The sequence below is a fragment of the Octopus bimaculoides genome, chromosome 18, assembly GCF_046866305.1.
Source record: "Octopus bimaculoides isolate indiv1 chromosome 18, ASM4686630v1, whole genome shotgun sequence".
NCBI classification, from domain to species: domain Eukaryota; kingdom Metazoa; phylum Mollusca; class Cephalopoda; order Octopoda; family Octopodidae; genus Octopus; species Octopus bimaculoides.
In genome coordinates, this window is record NC_142945.1 from 45,796,400 (window position 1) to 45,817,636 (window position 21,237).

At 33.6% G+C, this 21,237-nt stretch overlaps 1 protein-coding gene and 1 long non-coding RNA gene across 21 annotated transcripts in view; one reads left to right on the forward strand and one right to left on the reverse strand.

The window, feature by feature from the left end:
- The window catches only part of LOC149132056 (uncharacterized), a 19,207-nt gene extending 11,847 nt beyond the window's left edge, over positions 1-7,360 (reverse strand). The window contains exon 1 of the long non-coding RNA XR_016245027.1: positions 6,859-7,360. This is a non-coding gene — a long non-coding RNA (uncharacterized LOC149132056). The remainder of the gene's footprint in view (positions 1-6,858) is intronic.
- The window catches only part of LOC106874003 (Kv channel-interacting protein 4), a 484,491-nt gene that overhangs the window by 337,258 nt on the left and 125,996 nt on the right, over positions 1-21,237 (forward strand). For 2 of the 20 annotated variants that reach the window (XM_052974213.2, XM_052974214.2), the window contains exon 1: positions 7,354-7,899. The exons of 16 other annotated variants lie outside the window; for them this stretch is intronic. In XM_052974213.2, the coding sequence (XP_052830173.2) occupies positions 7,620-7,899 (280 nt within the window). In that variant the 5' untranslated portion in view covers positions 7,354-7,619. Of the gene's footprint in view, positions 1-7,353; positions 7,900-21,237 lie in introns of those variants that run through there. 2 more of the 20 variants (XM_052974215.2, XM_052974216.2) reach the window with 2 other exon arrangements.

Consider the following 21,237-nt stretch of genomic DNA (forward strand, 5'->3'; position numbering starts at 1 on the left):
ACAAGAAAGGACAAGAAAAAGGTAAAGACTGCATTTCACAAACATTCACAAAGACTGTAACACGTACATTCACAAAGACTGGAAGAGTGTAGGCTCGAAACGTTAAAGATTTTTTCACTTCCCAAGTGTTATACTAATACATCTGTTTGTTGTCTACACTACCTGTCTTCATCTTTTGGTTTTTTTTTTGTGAATTCTCCCCCTATATATATATATATATATATATATATATATATATATATGTTTGTTCATGTATTTTGATATTAATATTGCTGTCTGTGTTTTATGTCATTAATGGTTGACTGTGCATGCAGTATATGTGTACATGTGTTGTGTGTCAGAGGAGATGTTGAAGGAAGATGGATGGTGCATTGAGCATGGGTGTGGTTTTGGAGACAAAAATAAAATGCTTCTCTCTACAAAACTTAAAGCTAGCACTTCCATCGTGTAAAGCCAATCCAAACACTGTGAGATAGTGTGATGAGTGGTCCATGGAGCAGAAACGGTGAGAGTCAGAGGCTTGGTTACCAAGCGGAGTGTCACAAAGTTGATCCGTGAACCAGTCAGTTAAATGGTCGCTGGTTTCACTGATGCACATGGTATTGCAGAGAGAGCATTTTAAGAAGTAGATTATACCAGTAGAGAGGCAGGTGAAGGAATCAGAAATGTGGAAGGTGTGGTGGGCAGTTGGATCCTGTGAGGGAAGTGGTGTCAGTGACGAATGGACAGATGTAACAGAGAGGGCAGGAACGAAGGGTGGAACAAGAAAAGCCAGGAGTGGAGGCAACTACAGCCCAGTAAGGAACAGAAGTTATGGGCATGCTTGAATGAAGCAAGAGGTGGATTAGGAAATCTTATATTTATATTTATATAAATATATATCATGTTTCATGAGATTAAATATGTTGTATATTTAATCTTCTATCTTTTATTCGGCTTATTTTGTAAGTCTTATTTTATTTCATTTTCTCAATTCTTAATCTATTTGATGCAATCCTTTACTCTTCTTTTGATGTTTGGTTTAATCCTAATCTACAGCAGTTGAGACACAGCATGTAGCATTGCAAAATATGTTTTTACTGGCAGTTGACTCTTGGCATTAACCAGTTACCTCAACCAAATGAAATACGAACCAATGAAGGAGACTTTCTATTTAGCAGCTTGACCAGCTAGAAATAGCAGTCCAGTCATGTTCAGCACATTATTATCTGAAGCAAAACAAGGATATATTGGATATCATATCATACACAATGGTTGAGGAAAAGTTGTAATGTTCAAAGATGGAATGGCATTGATCACCAGTCTGCTGGATCAGGGATGACATCAGACTAAACCATTACCAAAAGACATGTCCTAATATTCAACTAACCTATATCAGCATAATGCGCTATTGGTTTTGTTCCAATTTACATATATTCATATGTGTGTGTGTGTGTGTGTGTGTGTGAGAGAGAGAGAGGGAATTAATACAATATGTTAAAGAAAGTTGGTAGAACTAGTAGAGTGACCAACAAGATAGCTTACAGTATTTAGTTGTGTATATTTACAGTCTGAGTTCAATGATATCTTCAAAACGTGTGTCAGAAATAAAAGAATTTGAATAACACCTGCATTTAACTCCATCAGTACCGTGTGACTGGACCTCGTGCCGGTGGCATGTAAAAGCACCCACTACACTCTCGGAGTGGTTGGCATTAGGAAGGGCATCCAGCTGTAGAAACTCTGCCACACCAGATTGGAGCCTGGTGCAGCTTTCTGGCTTGCCAGTCCTCAGTCAAATTGTCCAACCTATGCTAGCATGGAAAGCGGACGTTAAACGATGATGATGATGATATACAAAATATTTCACACAAACCCAGAGTTTCTACCTTTAAAAACAAGGTGTTACTCCTTTTTTACTTGGGTGATTTTTTTCTACCTTGGTAACTATTTATCTATTTTTTCCATGTTATTGCAAACAAAGGGAAAAATACACACATCTATTTATATATATATATATATATATATGTAAATATGTATATATGTAAATATATATATATATGTAATATATATATATATATATATATATATATATATATATATATATATATATACGGCAGGCTTCTCTCAGTTTCTATCTACCATATCCACTTACAAGGCTTTGGTCAGTGTGAGGCTATAGTAGAAGACACTTGCCCAAGGTGCCATGCAGTGGAACTGAACCCGGAACTATGTGGTTAGAAAGCAAGCTTCTTACCACACGGCCACTCCTGTGCCTATATATATATATTTATATTTATATATATATATATATATATATATATATATATATATATATATATATATATATATATATATATATATATATATATATATATATATATATATATATATATATATATATATATATATAATGTATGCATATATATATTCATGTTTGTAGTTATTAGATACATAGCTATTTATGTGTGTCCGTATTGACATAAATATACTCATGTTTGTACAAACCCATATGAACATTTATATAAATGTTTATAATCATATACTTACAAACACACACATTTATAAATGTTTACATAAATATATATGTATATATACATGTGTGTATAAATATATAACTTAATGTTGGGTATCAGTCAGTTATTTTTTAATTATGTAATGACACACATGCTCCGTCATCATTTTCCTCCACTCAGGACTTTCTTCCTCTATTTAATGAATAGTCATGCTTAAAATGTTACTTCCATTCCAACTTTTCCGACCAAAACTCTCACTGACCATCAATTTCATATATTCACTCTGTACCTCAATTGACTTTTGTTGTTCTATTCTTGTTTTTTTTTTATATTTTGGATTTGCCTATACATATAATGTGTGTGTGTATGTGTATATATCTATATATATATATATATATTCTTTTGTTCTTTCACTTGTTTCAGTCATTTGACTGTGGCCATGTTGGAGCACTGCCTTTTTAGAGAAATCGACCCTAGGATTTGTTCATTATAAGCCTAGTACATATTCTATTGGTCTCTTTTGCCAAACTGCTAAGTTACAGGGATGTTAACACACCAGCATCGGTTGTCAAGTGATGTTGGTGGTGACAAACACAGACACACAAACTTATACGCATGCACACACACACACACACACACACACACACACACATATATATATATATGACAGGCTTCTTTCATTTCCATCTACCAAATCCACTCACAAGGCTTTGGTCAGCCTGAAGCTATAGTAGAAAACATTTGCCCAAGGTGCTAAACAGTGGGACTGAACCCAGAACTATGTGGTTAGTAAGCAAGCTACATATCACACAGCCACTCCTGCACCTGTAATTGTGTGTGTGTGTGTATAAAAACTTATAATTGAGCGTGTATATACATATATATATATATAAACATAATTAAGGGATCAGCAACAGTTGCTTCACCACATACCGAAGTTCAGAAATAGCAGCTAAAGTGCTAAAACTCCAACAGATAGCAGTATATATATATATATATCTATCTATATATGTATATATATACATGCATATATATATATATATATATATATATATATATATATATATATGTGTGTGTGTGTGTGTGTGTGTACATATGTGTGCATGTATTTGTGTGTATAAATATATATATATATATATACATATATATATATATATATATATATAAGCACACACATTTATATATCTATAGGTGTTTAATAAGTGTAAATATTTAAACAATATGTCCCCTTTATTACATATTGATTTGTTATATCAACCCAAACTTTATTCACAGGTGCAGGAGTGGCTGTGTGGTAAGTAGCTTGCTTACGAACCACATGGGTCCGGGTTCGGTCCCACTTCGTGGCACCTTGGGCAAGTGTCTTCTACTATAGCTTCGGGCCAACCAAAGCCTTGTGAGTGGATTTAGTAGATGGAAACTGAAAGAAGCTTGTCGTATAAATGTATATGTATATATATGTGTTTGTGTTTCTGTGTTTGTCACCCCCCCCCCCCCAACATCTCTTGACAACCGATGCTGGTGTGTTTACGTCCCCGTAACTTAGCGGTTTGGCAATAGAGACCTACAGAATAAGTACTAGGCTTACAAAGAATAAGTCCTGGGGTCGATTTGCTCAACTAAATGACTGGAACAAGTAAAAGAGTTACTTATAACTTTTCCACCATGGCCTGTCCAAATCTATGCTGTATAATAATCAATTACAAGCAGAACCGTTAACATGCCGGGTGAAATGCTTAGCTGTATTTCATCTGCATCTACATTCTGAGTTCAAATTCCACCAAGGTCGACTTTGCCTTTCATCCTTTTGGGGTAAATAAATTAAGTACCAGTTAAACAGTGGGGGTCAATGGGATCAACTAATTTCATCCGCCAAAATTTCAGACCTTGTGTCTATGGTAGAAAAGATTATTATTATTATTATTATTATTATTATTATTATTATTAAAGCAGTGAGCTGGCATAATCATTAGCATGCCAAGCAAAATGCTAAGAGGTATTTCATCTATCTTTGTGTTCTGAGTTCAAATTCCACCAAGGTCAACTTTGCCTTTCTTCCTTTTGGAGTTGATAAAATAAGTATCTGTTTAACACTGACATCAGTGCAATCAACTAGTCCCCTCCACCAAAATTTCAGCATCTTGTGCCTTTGGTAGAAAGTGTTATTAAATGCGGCAATGTGGCAGAATCGTTAGCACACCAGATATTTTTTGTGGCATTTCATCCATCTTTACATCCTGGGTTCAAATTCCGCGAAGGTTGACTTTGCCTTTCATTCTTTCAGGGTCGATAAATTAAGTACTGGGGTTGATGTAATCAACTATCTCTCTACCCACAAATTTCAGGCCTTGTGCCTATAGTAGACAGAATTATTATTATCATTATTATTATTATTATTATTATTATTATTATTATTACTATTATTATTTAGTACCCACCATCAAAAATTTCAGGCCTTGAGCCTATAAAAGAGAGGATTATTATTGTCATTATTTATTTTTGTTTCACTTGAAATCAGATCATTAGTTACTTAATCAGATTGTATAATTTGAGTTAGTATTAGTCCTCTAATTAATTTGGCCACACAAGGTATTGAACTAAATATTACTTCTCTGCCTGCCTCCTACATTAACCAGCTTATCTATCTACATGTCTTCTGTTCCATCCTCTGTTCTTCCACAGGACTGTTTTTGTTTTCCATTCCACGATATAGTTCTTCTTATTCCTGCGTCAACCACATCAGCTATGTTATCTACCACCACTGCTGCTGCTGGCTGGCTATCTAGTTTAGCGATGCTTCTCACACTACCTGCAACACAACATACATGATGAAATCAACTCTCTCTCTCTCTCTCTCTCTCTCTCTCTCTCTCTGACACACACACACACACACACACACACAGACACACGTGCGTGCACACACATAGAGCTATGTGTGTCTGATGCTCTTTCTTATACAAAGCTCTTCTACCAAACACTACAACTTCTTTACTGCTATTAATACCTTCCAACTGTGAGGTTGCTCTAACAGCCTAGGTAACTACATTTATACATAGATATATACATATACATACATAAATATATATACCTATATGTACGCATGTGTGTATGTATGTATATATGCACACACACACACTTACACACACATATGCATATGCACACATACACTTTGTGCAATTATTAGAGTGGAAATTGGAAACTAAGCGGAAGGTATTAGAAAGAATTTTAGAATAAGAAGAGATAACATTGTAAAAGAACCACCCTGAGAATGAAAAACAGACTATAAAATTGATAGCCCACCTGAAGTTTCTCATTGTTTGCTTCTTCTTTGATTTCTCCTTTTTAACTTTATGGAAGAAATATTAGATAAAAGCAAACTTAGAAATTTTGAAATATTCCAAGTATATCATATATGTTGTATCACTCTAAAGGAAGCATAAAATAACAGCCACACAGCAAATAATGGAAATCATAGCTGGGTAGAGTGAAAATTACTCATGAAATATTTATTGATGAGTGAAAGAAGATTTTAAACCAAAATAATCCGAGCAGCGTGCTACCTGAACATGTGTTACCTGTCTTTTACGAGTTGTTCAAACTGCTACTAAAATTTTCCACTTGGTTACAGTTTTCTTATATCATGGATAACTTTCTGAAGAGACAACACACTGCGAAACACGTGCATGCATTTACACATACACACACACATATCCACAATTTGAATTCCGAAGAAAAATGTATAAATGAATTTCAAAAAATATATCTGTCAACTGAAGAATACATTTGTTGTTACCAGCTGTTAGGATTCTAGATCAGTAAAATTACTGCAACTCCACACTGAAACTTTCAATATATTCCTGCCATCTGTGTAGCTTTTGTAATATTCTTTGAATAGCCCCACTCCACACATGTGTAGAAATATATAATAGATGCATTAAATACTATTATATATATATCAATGTACATATGTTTAATTATCAATGCATAATATTTATATCATGTGTAGACATGTTTTAATGATTAAATCAATACAATACACAAACGCTCTATTCCAATAATTGGTATACGATTGACTGCGCACCTAAATCCTTGGACAATTTAACTTAGTAAAATATAAATATATAAATATGTATACACACACACACGCATACACATGCATTAATACATATATTTGTATGCATATATATATATATATATATATATATACAGACAAATATTTATATATATATAATTAATAAATATGTATGTATATGCAGGTGTGTATATAAATATATATAAAATGAGTTCAAATGTGGGTACTTTTACTTAAAATTTTTGTTTATTTCCAAGCATATTTTTACAAATATTTTTACTAAATATTTACCTTTGTGTCATGTTGGAATTATATGTTCTCAAAACTTCATCATAAGAGATATTTCTTTGGAAAAAGAAGCATCCAGGTATTTTATTTTCTCTTTCTTTTTATTTTTGCATTTTTTTAAACTTCTCAATAAAGGTGAAAATTGACACAAAAATTATACGTTTTTTATTCTTTTTTTCTTCTCTCCAATTTTTTTTTTCTTCTTTTAAATATGGTTTGTGGTTCTTCTCAGATGTTAATTGAGTGTAATTATAATCAAGTAATCCTTCAATTATAAACTCGAAGTAGACATGGGTCAATTTTGTTTTACTCCTCATCTTATACTTCCACATAAATTTTCTGTTTTTTCTTGCATTTATGAAATGTATTTTCTGAATGAGTTTTGTGAGAATGAGTGAGTATGTGTGTGAGAATGTGTGTATATATGTATAAATAATGGAGAGAGAGAGAGAGAGAGAGAGAGAAAGACAAAGTGTGTGAGTGAGAATGAGAGAGAGAGAGAGAAAGAGATGAGTTTCAGTAGGAATCTGTGATAATAAACCACATACCATTCAAGATTATTTTGCTCTGATTTCCCAAAACATTGGGAAAAAATATAAAGTTGTGATGCCTGAGTGTACAGCAATTTTGCTCATATTGTCATTGTTGTCAGTGCTTTCCTTAATAAGTTCATACACCAACAGCTGTTAATACCTTAACTACAAGAGTCTAAGAAGTGATCCCAAATCATCAGCTCTCCCACTTCACATACACAGTTGTTTCGCATGCCACTTCTGCTGAGCGTGTTTCTGTCGATACCACTGCTACTGTCACTACAACCCCCCACCATCGCCGCCACCAGCAGTACCACCACCACTACCACCACAGCCACCACCGCCCCAACCACCATCACCACTACCGCCGCTGCTTCTGCTGTTGCTGCTGTTGTTGTGATATTTCCCCAACCAAAATATACATCTTCGATCAGGTTTATTCTTCAACTTACCTGGACTGCTTTGGCCGTCAGAAAATACATGGGCCAAAATATAACGACAACACTAAGAGGTGGGTTCAAAATCTTCTCATGTACATGTGCACATACAGACACATGCAGCGCATACACACACATCCTCATGTATGCTTGTGCCTCTCTAAACCTATCTATGTCTCTATGTGTAAATATATAAATATATATATATATATAAAAGTAAACTGTATGTTTGTGTGTGTATATATATATATATATATATATATATATATATATATATATACACACACACATATAAAGATGAAGTGTATGTATATATATATATATATATATATATATATATATATATATATATATATATATATATATATATATATAAAGGTGTGTGTGTGTATATATATTAATATATAACATATATATATATAATATATGCTTGTGTAAACATATATATGTAAATGTAAAGTGTGTATATATATATATATATATATATATATATATATATATGTATGTGTATGTATATATATATATATATGTGTGTGTGTGTGTGTGTATGTATGTATATATATCTGTATGTGTATAGTTATATATATATTACATATATATATATATATATTTATATATATATATATATATATATATATATATATATATATATATATATATATACACACACACACATGCACACATACACACAACCACTCACATGTATAGACTCACTTAAATATCAATCTACTGAGTGTAGGCTAATCTCTCTGGTTATACACTTCCCATTAATAAATTTCTCTCAGTTCATTCTCCTCCTCATCCTTCTCCTCCTCATCCTCATCACTCTACGTTTATCTCTTTCTTTCTGTTTTCTCGTACTCTCTCTCTTTCTCCCTCTACTTCAATAAATTTCCAACATTGTGCATTAGTGTGTTATTACAAATTATCCCTAAATTAACTGTTAATGGAATGCCGTACACACCCACCCCAATTTACGCATACCCCACAATCAACATATATTTCTCCCAATTATGAAACATGTTCACACCTTATCTTCTCTCTTCAGCTTCATTACTTTTGTTCCCCCTCCCTTCCACCCCACCCCCAATACCTTCCAAAAAGTTGTTGCCCCCCCCACCTCCCACCCTCAGTTCTACTTTCATTTTGGTTTTACTCGATGCACCTCTGTACTTTCAGTAACACTTCTGGTTCCGTCGTCAGTTTCACTGTCGGTGGATGTGGGTGTGAACACATCAGTGAATGTGTGTGTGTGTGCATGTTATGTGTGTGTGTGCATGTTGTGTGTCTGTGTGTGTATGAGTGTGTGTATATTGTTACAAATATACAGAGGCAAAAAACATGTTTTCAAAAGTGCATGTGTCTTGTACATACGGGGGTCTTTTACAGCTTGCGAGTAAGAAACTGTATTAAATTTTACATTCATGTGTATGTATAAACCTACACATCTATATGAATAACAAATACATTGCAACTGTGAATTAACAAACACACACACACACACACACACACACACACATATACACACACACACACATACATATATACCCACACAAGTACACATATAAATACATAAACTTCCCTATTTATAACTTTACTCTTGTTTACAAAGAAAAAATGTAAGCTACCATCACCTTCAGTTTTAATGTTGAACTTCTCTGTCTGTAAGGAATATTAAAGTTACTTTCATCAGATAGCAATTCTGTTTGTACAACACGCATCTACAAACATATAGCAATCAATGATATATATTAATGGTATATAATGTGTGTATATATATATATATATATATATATATATATATATATATATATATATATATATACATGCACACACACATTTGCTCCATATTCTTTCAATCTTAACAGAAAAAAGATTTCATTACAGTTTCTTGTGAAAATGTAGCAAGTATGTTAAGATGATATTATACACATTTGTGTGCATTTGTGTGTATATATGTATATATATATATATATATATATATATACATGTATACACACACATATATACACATATATATGTATATTTAGATATCTACATTTATATATATATATACACACACACACACATATATACACATATATTTAGATATCTACATTTATATATAAATAATTTCAATATTAATAATAGAAGGGTAAAATTAATTAATTAATCAAGTTCCTATTTCTAAATTCGGTACATGGCGAAGCAATTAGCTGACCTCTTATTATAATTATGTTTATAATTATAGAATATTTTTACATATAAATATATATGTATATATATACATACATATATACATACATTCATACATATGTGTATAGATGTATAAATTATTTTAGTTCTATAACACACACACACACACAGATATATATATATATATATATATATATATATATATATATATATATAAATCTTCATTATACAAGTAAAAAAAAAAATACTATTCAATGAAGTACTGAATGCACATGATGTTGTCAAGTTTAATTACTACACTGGTTGTATGACTGAATGAACCATCGTAAGTTGCTACACATACACACATACAAAAAAAAAACACTACACATGAACTACCAAGTTGCTGCCAGTGAAAATTTGAAGTTAGTGTCACTTTGATAAATTATGTACATACACACATATATTTCATGCAGGTATATATATATATAGTTAAACATGCATGAACACACATACTTGTTTGTGTTTATTTATATATGTATACATGTGTGAATGTTTGTATGTAAATAATTAAATGCTTCTCCACTAGTTTCAGTGCTGAATGTTTTGGGGACACATGTACCCTTAACATAAATTTTAGAAAAATGCAGCATGTCATAAAGTGTGGCAAGACCGTCCCTTTAAATTTCAGGCCCAGTTCCCAGTGTCTTCATCCCAATTACATTCATAAGGGCAATAAGGGTGGAGCACTACTTGAAATTATATTAAAATGTACTTTCCCCAAGATGTCACCTGTGGTAGTCAAACTTAGAACAACAGGATTCTGAAGTAAACTTCTTCACCACTCAGCTATGCTGCGGCCAGGTGTGCAAATACACAATAATGAAGAGTGTACAAAAACAAAAAAACCCACAAAACTTTCTAATTTACCATTCTGCATTATCGTTTATTTTTGTTTTGGCTAAATTGTAGCCTATATATCTATGTCGGGGGAATATTGAAGACGTTATCATCACTTGTAAATTTTTTCATTAATATTTGCCATTTATGGTCTGTTTATAATTGCACTCATTAAACATACATTACAGTACATAAACAAGAGAAATAAAAAGCAAGGTGCACTATGTAATTTATATACTTTATAGCTATTTTTATTTATCTATTTATTATTATTTTTTTTGTGGTGCCAAAGAAAAAAAAATTACATGAGAACTTTTCAGCAAATTACAGAGCTGTGTTTTTGATAGTGAAAAATATGGTGTAGAAAAATACATGAATGATTGTAAGGTATCAGTGAAGTTTATTAAAGCTGAAACATTACACTTGTTAAGGTATATATTTCTCTTTATAGTATGTAAAAAAAACCCACACAAATGTATTTTAACAAGTTTAGATTTCATGCAGAATATAAAGACTTCAAGTTATGATCAGACCTTACTTTTATGGTAAATGGATTTATCCTCGTCAGTAAATTATCCAGAATGTGTGTAGAAGTTGATTATTCGTTTAATTTCATAATAATAATAATAATAATAATAATAATAATAATAATAATAATGGTTTCGAATTTTGCCACAAGGCCAGCTATTTTAGGGGAAGGGATGTGTCAATTTGAACTCTGAATGTAGCAGCAGACAAAATACTGTTAAGCATTTCGCCCAGCGTTCTAATGATTCTGCCACCTTGCTGCCTTAATAATAATAATAATAATAATAATAATTATAATAATAACCCTTTTTACTATAGGCACGAGGCCTACAATTTGGTGGGGAGGGGTTAAGTTGATTATATCAACCCCTGTACTCAAAAGGTAATTTATAAGCCCCAAAAGGATGAACAGCAAAGTCGACCTCAGCAGAATTTGAACTCAAAAAGTAGCAGCAGATGAAATGCAGCTAAGCATTTCATCCAGTATTCAAATGATTCTGCCAGCTTGCCACCCTAATAACAATACTGAGACCCCCTTCGGTCAAGACTGACCATGGGATTGCCCCTAGAAAGTAACCCTCCCAGGCACAAGTCCGGACAAGGTTGTTTATGGAAGACCAGCAGTCGCCCATGCATAGCAGCCTCTCCTCCCCATGCCACTGATGTTATCCAAGGGAAAGGCAAAGGGGCCGATACAGCTTGGCACCAATGACGTCACAACTCATTTCTACAGCTGCAAGAATTGGAGGAACGTGAAATAAAGTGTCTTGCTCAAGAACACAACACGCAGCCCGGTCTGGGATTCGAACTCACAACCTCACAACTGTAAGCTCGATGCTCTAACCACTGAGCCATGTGCCTTCACATAATAATAATAATAATAATAATCCTTTGTTACTAAAGGCACAAGGCCAAAATTTGACTGGTACTTAATTTATCGACCCTGAAAGGATGAAAGGCAAAATCAACTTCGGCGGAATTTGAACTCAGAACATGAAGTCAGATGAAATGCTGCTGAACATTTTGTCCTGCATTCTAATGATTCTGCCAGCTCGTCACCTTTATTATAACAACAACAACAATAATGATAATAATAATAATGATGGTGATGATGATGATATGATAATGATAATAATTGAAGGGTCATCTTTGGCTTGGGGTCTGAGAAATTAAGAAGAGGAAGTGAGATCCACTCAGCTGCCCTCCACCTTAAACTTTATTCATTCTCTCATGTTTTGTCTCATATGTTGTTCACTTCCAGTGTCTTTCCTAGTATTATTTAGTGTGTTTTGAATATTTAACACGGTAAATGTTTCAAGTACCACAATGCAGGATAATTAGCATAAACTTATAAAATTAACTGCAATTTATTCATAGCCATTAATGAATTTCAGAATATCACACTAGAAAAACTCATTAAATTGATTCAGTATTTACCAGATTCCTTTGATGCCATTAAAGTTAAATCATGTTGTTTCTTTAATCAACTTCTTGACATGTAAGATGTATGTTACCAGAATATTTATTACTTACTTCCAAGTTGGCCAAGTTTATTTCCAGTGTACAATTAACTTGTGTACCACATCACCTCATTTGTTTTTGTTTTTCTATTTTCGTTATGTCTGACTATTTCATCAACAGCATAAACACTTCTTCAGATTGTTTCCTTATTTCCTGAACCTTAAACACTATCATGTTCACTCATCTTAATAACATTGGTGTTATTTTGGTTATTTTATATTCAGAACATTAATACCATTTCTTCATGTAATATATACATGGAAGCTTGGATGTATATCCAACATGCAGAATATGAGAAGATATGTGAAATATAACTTGTTTAGCTCTATCTAAATAGTGTCCAATGAGGAATTTATTTCTCTTTTAGTTTACCAGAGATAAAAATCAGTTCCTACCATGTGAACAATCACTTATGATCAACAACAAAATGACACTCAATCATTTCACTTATGTATATACCAGATGCTGAAATTCTTCATCAAATCTCTTTTGTTGCGCTCTGTAAACTAGAGAAAACAGACCCCTTCAAAAGTGTTATATCTGTTAAAAGTAAACCAGCAGCTTGTTTCAAATGTTTCTTTTGATTTCTTCACTGAGATTAAAACATTCCAACTATATATATATATATATATATATATATATATATATATATATATATAGCACCATTTGAGTGTGATCGTTACCAGTGTCGCCTTCCTGGCACTTGTGCCGGTAGCACGTGAAAAGATATTCGAGCGAGATCGTTGCTAGTGCTGCTGGACTGGCTCCTGTGCAGGCGGCACGTAAAAGCACCCACTACACTCTCGGAGTGGTTGGCATTAGGAAGGGCATCCACCTGTAGAAACTCTGCCAAATCAGATTGGAGCCTGGTGTAGCCATCTGGTTCACCAGTCCTCAGTCAAATTGTCCAACCCATGCTAGCATGGAAAGCGGACGTTAAACGATGATGATGATGATTATATATATATATATATATATATATATATATATATATATATATATATAATCAGAACATATAAAAATAACATATTATTCACTCATAGCTTCCTTGACATTCCCTTTATCAACTCTCTTAAACATCTTATTTCTCACATTTCATTAACCTAAACACTTTACATGAAGATGATCTTAGGTTTAGACCAACTGAGAGGTACCTTGGGTCAACTCTCCTGGGTGGAAGTAATAGACAGAAACATGTGTTTGCATATATATGTTTACACATACATACATTCACATACGTATACCTATATTCAATGATATCTTTGTCAACTGAGACAAAACTAAGAATCTCCCCATACTATACCATTGATGTACTCATCTATTCTTCACTTATAGATTTGTCCTTCGGCCTAGTTTTCTGTTTCACCATCTTAAACACATCTCTTGCTCCAGTGCCTGATGAAGCCCTCAGATGAGTGTGTGTCTGTGTCTGTGTGTTTATTGTCTAGCATTGTCTTGGACTACCAACTCCTGATGGAAGCATAAGATCACCTTGTGATATATGGCATGTCTTTGGCAACTTTTAGACCTAAAAGAACCACCCCGCTCCAAGTGCAACAACAGCTAATTTCTTCCAGGAGGGGATACAGGCCAAAAGAAAGGGAAGGAAAAGGACTGGTACTTTATTTATCAATTATCAATTCTAAAAAGATGGAAGGCAAAAGGAGAACTCAGCTCTATTTGAACTCAGTGTGTCGAGAGTAGAATCAATTACTTTAAGACAATCTCTCTATATTCTAATGACTCAGCTCATTCACTGCCTTAATTTACCTGTGGGGGGGGGGGGTGAAGTGGGGAATGAAGATGTTATTTCCACTTCTTTGTATTAGATTCTTTGAGCAAAAAAACAAAAAAGACAGTGTTGCCACATTTACATTCCTAGTGAACATTGCATCCCATAGCTCTGTGCTCTCAGAGTAGTAAAAAGTCCCTTGCTTGTGAAGCAGCTCAGGGATGCAACACCATCCAGCCATAATACACTGAATCAAATCATTCCCCCATTCTATCATATCAACAAGACGGATTAGGTGATTATTGACATAAAGGAAAAAAAAAATGAATGGATAGCAAGGATGTAGATTTGAGTGAATGTCAAGACCATGTAAATCTGCAATTCCTTAATCAATTTAAAACCATATCTCATTATTATTCAGAATCACTGTCAGCACTGTAATTATAGCTAATAACAAATGATCTCACTTAACAAGCCAAGGGAGCCTCCACACCACTGGTTGATTGCCAAATCATTTTCAAATTACACCTGGGTTTTTTTGTTTCTTTTTAAAAAAGGACGCATATGATGATGTGTCCTATCTTTAAACACCATGTTTTTATGTCACAGATACAGTTAAGCTTGGATATATATTTAACCAGTGTGAAAATAGGTCTGTGAAACATAGTTTGTGTAGCAAGCTGGCAGAAACGTTAGCATGCCGGGCGAAATGATTAGCGGTATTTCGTCTGCCGTTACATTCTGAGTTCAAATTCCACCGAGGTCAACTTTGCCTTTCATCCTTTCGGGGTCGATAAATTAAGTACCAGTTACGCACTGGGGTCAATATAATCGACTTAATCCCTTTGTCTGACCTTGTTTGTCCCCTCTGTATGTAGCCCCTTGTGGGCAGTAAAGAAATAAGAAACATAGTTTGAGTAAGTCTAATTTACAAAAATGTCAAATTAGAATGTAATCCTTTTCTTTTTCTTTTTATTGTATCTAAAATTATTCCAGATAAACTCGGAGAAGATCAGCTACTGCAAACTCAATCATAGACCAACTTCTTGCCATAAAGTGATAACAAAACCAATAGAAAATAAGTTAATGTAGTGCTCCAGCATGGTCACAGTCCTATGACTGTGACCATTAAAAGAATAAAAAGTAAATGTTGGTTTAGATACATTATGTATGAGAAATATTGGAGGATTACAAATGAAATGTCTTTGAACATAAGTTTTCTCAGTAAGAGCCAACATGTCTCAAAAATTATTTTGCAAGATCTTTTTTACATGTTAAACCATAGAAAAAGTGTTAGGTCTGCAGAGTGGCTATTTCTCTTCATGCAGCAAAGAACAATGTTTGTTGAAGGTGATATTAATTAAACAAGCTCATTAATTTTCCTTGAATTTGTATAGCATAACAGAGTTTATAGATATATGTTTGGGAAGGAAATTCTAGTGTAAAGTAATTTAAATGTTCATTATTGAATTCTAGAACTTTCCACTAAGTAAATAGCCAACACATTTGGAGGGTTAATTAGATTTATAAGTTACCATTTGCTTACTTTGTTATTCCATTAGTTCTCTAATTCCTCCAGCTTGTTAAGAGTTAAAATTAGGTTGTTAGCATTTCTTGTATGTATTCATCTGATGGACAGTCATTACATCATCATAGACTGCTGTTCCTGTCTTTATTTTGTTGAATAACAAAGACAGGGACAATAAACTCACAGTGTCTTATTGGTGACTACAATAAATACATTTAATATACTTCTATTCTTTTTTTTTTTTTTTGATATCAAATAGAACAAGATTTCCAGCATAGTTTTAATGAGTCTTTAAGTATTTTAGAAACATTCCTGGCAATTTCAGTTCTTGGTGTTAAGTTGTATCATCATTACGTCATTTTTACTTCATCTTTTTTTTCAGAAGTAAAATGAAATGATTACAGACATGGCCAACTGCCTCAATTGTCTGTGAGGGTGTGTATTATGTACTTGGGAATAGTGAAGGTGTGTGGCTCAGTGGTTAGGGTATTCAGCTCAGGATTGTAATGTCCTGAGTTCAATTCCCAATGGCACTGTGTGTCCTTGAGCAAGTCACTTTATTTCACATTGCTTCAGCTCACTCAGCTGGTAAAAAATGAGTAGTACCTGTATTTCAAAGGACCAGCCTTGTTACATTCTGTGTCATGGTGAACCTCTCGGAGAACTATATTAAGGGTACATGTGTCTGTGGAATACTCAGTCACTTGCACATTAATTTCATGAGCAGGCTGTTCCATTCATCAGATCAAGTGGGATCCTCAGCATCGTAACTGATGAGTGCCAGTTTTTTAGGGTTTTTTAAAACTTGGCAATACATTTAATTTTACATGCCCCAGCTGCAGCTATTAGAAATATGTAACATACTAATATTAACTGAGACAATCTTATATCCTGTTTAATCCCATGAAATCAAAGTTAGATAGTGTTTCATAAAATACTGTCAAGGTTTAGGATTTATGCGTATTAGTGTTCTGTTAATCCCAGGTTAGTATTTTTTCATCAACACTCCAATTTCTAACATCCTAACATCTTTAATAATAAATAATTCACATCTTTTTGAAGTGAACAATTTGAATAAACATATATGTACACACCCTTACTCACATATTTTAATTAAGCTAATCAGTTGTCATCAGAATAAATGGGTTAGTCATCAACAATCAAAATTAGCTGATAATGAAAACTTAAATATTTTGACTTTGTTTTTTTAATATTCAGTTTTTATGAATTTAAATGTTGTTTGTTCATTTTACCTACCATTATAGAGTAGAAGTTTTTGTGTTGAACTTACAGATATGAAAAGGAGTATGTATCAGATTAAACAGAGGAAATACATATACATGTTAGGTGAAAATAGGAATACAGGTAAATGGCAGGTGAAAATAAGGAATATAGGTATATGTCAGGTGAAAATAAAAAATATAGGTATATATCAGATGAAAATGGTGAATGTGGATACATGTCAAGTAAAACTAAGGAGTATATAGGCATCAAATCATTATCATCATCGTCAATTCTTTTTTTTTTCCATGATACAAAATGAGTGTTACCTTTTGTAAGAATTGTCTCTTAATATTCTCAGGTGAAAATAAGGTATGTAATTGTATGGCAGGTGAAAATGATGACTGTGTGTCAGGTAAAAATTGGGAATACAGGTATGTATCAGGTGAAAATGGTGAATGTGGGTAGGTATCAAATGAAAGTAAGGAATTTTGAGAATCAGGTGTAAAGGATATGGATATATGCCAGCCGAAAATGATAAATATGGGTATATGGAAGGTGAAGATGGTGAATATATTACTTGTAAACACTTGAATTCAAAGCAAATTTCAGAAATTGAGTTTTCCAATATTATATTTATTTGTGTATCAGAAACTGGGAAAGAACACTGCTCATGGAGTTTTTTTTTTTTTTATGATTAATGTGGTGAACAGTAGTGGTTGGAGAACTTCAATGTGATTTTCGGCATCCAGTGGACAGTGGCAGTTTATCTTTTATCTTTTACTTGTTTCAGTCATTACACTGTGGCCATGCTGGAGCACTACTAGCTTGGAGAATTTCTTAGTTGAATGATCCAACTCCAGTACATTTTTAATATATACAATAGGCTTCTTTTAGCTTCTATCTACCAGATTCACTCATAAGGCTTTGGTCAGCCCAAGGCAATAGTAGAAGACACTTGCCCAAGATGTCACACAGTAAGTCTGAATCTGGAACCATGTTGTTTGGGAAGCAAGCTTCTTACCACGCAACCATGTCTGTTTGGTTGTATTCTATGCAGGTAACATCTTTTGGCAGGTCCAACTTTCTAACTTTATGGAGACTTGCTGAAAGTTAACGAGAAGATCAGGCAAAGACAGTTGTGCCAACCTGAACTGGAAGCATGCAAATCAGTTTTGTGGAACCTACTTCATGGTGATGATATAAAAAGAGGAAAACATTGTCACACTTACATCAACAACTTGATTGCTGACACTGGCCTGGAATGCATCTAGGACCTCGAGGCAGTGATGATGGATTGAGAAGTAACTTTATTGTTGTGGCCCAGATTGGAGCCTGGCTGTAATAATAATAATAATAATAATAATAATAATAATAATAACAACAATATCTGGTAGCCAGTGGTGGTCAGATGAACATCAGTGCTTTTAATATAGAAGTGGAATTGTTGGTTGTTAAGAGGAAATTCCAGTAGGATGCAATCTAGGGGGAAAAATGATTAACAAAAATGTTAAGTGAAGTTCAAGGAGGAAAAGCTTTGTGGTAAGAAGTGGAAGTACAGAAAGGTGGAAGCTTGTATATTAGGTTGGTGTAAGTAAAATTAGCATAGAGTTGGGGAATTCAGAATCATAGAGATTGGTGTATCAATGGTTAGAAGAGACAGTGTAGAATGTGAGTTTCTTTCTAATTATGTAACTGAAAGTAGGCACCGTTTGGAGTTGACAAGTAAGTGGTTAGTGTTAGGAAAGGTGAACAAATTTGTTCCAATAGTTCACATACTAGTTATAACTAGATCTGCAGGATTTGATAACATTCCTGTTAGTAAAATAGAAATTATATCTGTGTCTTCAGTGAACCTTTCATTGACCTGTTCAACCACTGTTTGAGTTTGTATATCCAGCGAGGATATTTATCTATGGAATACATACAGAGAAATAAAAGGAAAACTTCACAGTGCTCCAACAGAATTATTTAAACATTACCTTAGCAGAGAGATTTATCGTCATTGTTGTTGTTGTTACTGCTATCCATATGCCATCAGATATAACTTAAACTGATGTCCCCCAACCTACCTCCATCTTTATCAGTAACCATTTTACACCATCTCTATCAAAACCATGCCTACAAGTTCATGGTTAGTCATCTGAACCTTTCTTGATAAGTCAGCTAAAAATTAGATTGTAACCAAAGAGATGCCATTTTAAATGCAACAAAGAATTTCACTGTGGAATATTTGCATTGAACAGACTGAGTGATTATGCAAAAACTCTCCTATATGGCCATACTGATTAAAAAGTTTGCTTCACAATCATGTGATTTATTTTAAGATCAATCCCATTGTGGGGCACTTTATGCAAGTATCTTCGATCATAGCCTGAGGTTGACTCAAGTTTTATGAGTGAAACTGAAGAGAAACAAATTCCATGGAAGCAAATTGCAAGTTCTTCAGTAGTAGATTTGTTGCTTAGTAGATTTGTTGCTTAGTAGATTTGTTTCTTAGTAGATTTGTTGCTTGGTTTTACAAATGTTTGAATCAAGTTTCTGGTGTAAAGATAACCCTAAGACTTGTTTTCTTTCTCTCATCCATCACAGATCCACTGCAAAAACACAATGGGCAATTCCGTTTTTCATCTGGCTAAGTTGTAAAACTGCTCCGCCCCTGGGTGGAGCGCAACTGTGATGATTCACAAATGATTATTGTTTTTTTTGTTTTTTTAATATATCTTTTAATCTGGAGAAAAATTAGTGCCCATGGGTTTTTGCAGGGTCTTGAGACTGGTGGGAGAAAAGGAAGAAGTTGTCCTCAAACTGGAGGCCTGACCCAAATGCTTACAAAGAGAAGATTTTGGGGCTAAACATAAAGGGGACAAACAAGGACAGACAAAGAGATTAAGTCGATTACATCGACCCTAGTGCATAACTGGTATTTATTTAATCGACCCCGAAAGGATGAAAGGTAAAGTTGACCTCGGCAGAATTTGAACTCAGAATGTAGCGGCAGACGAAATACCGCTAGGCATTTCACCCGATGTGTTAATGTTTCTGCCAGCTCACCACCTTCATAATAATAATGGTTATAGTGGTGGTGATAGTAGTAATAGCAGTAGGAGGAGGAGTACTAGTAGTAGTAGCCACAGAAGAAGAAGAAGCAGTAGTAGTAGTAGTAGTTTAATTATGTCACTGAACACTGCGCATTTGTTGTCACATGTACCATATTTTTGGTAAAAACAACTGTTAATTTCCTTCAAACAAAACCGCGCAGCAATAATAATGACAAACCAACCTTTTACTGTTAGATTTCACAAAGTGAAAAAAAAACAAAAAAACCTTTTGTTGTTGAAATATGAAGAAAGGCATTGTAAGCGAGAGGTGTCAACCATCTCCACCAGCAATTACAATAGAAAGATCAAATTTTTGAAAGAAAGAAAAATTGTTAATAATTGCTATTGGTCATGAATGGCTTTTTTTGTTTTTGTTTTTTTTTTTTGATGATAGAGTTTGCAGCAAAATTGTTTCTTATTTTTATGTCCGTAAGAAACAACTGGTAAATGATTTACAATTATTATGTTTTTCAATTTCCCAACTTCTGGCTATTGTCTTTTGCAACACAAAAATTCTATTATTACTGTGACAGGATATTTTTTTTCCCCACACACGGTTCAGCTTTGGTTTAAGAATGCAAAACATCTTTAATTTCACTGAAGTTTATCTTCAAGGTATAATATTTAATGCAACAGAGGTAAATTTTCCAATTCTGAGACCAGTGATATAAGCTACCTTGATTAGGGTAGTACCACTTCTGCTTTGTACGGAGCAGTTAATGGGTAT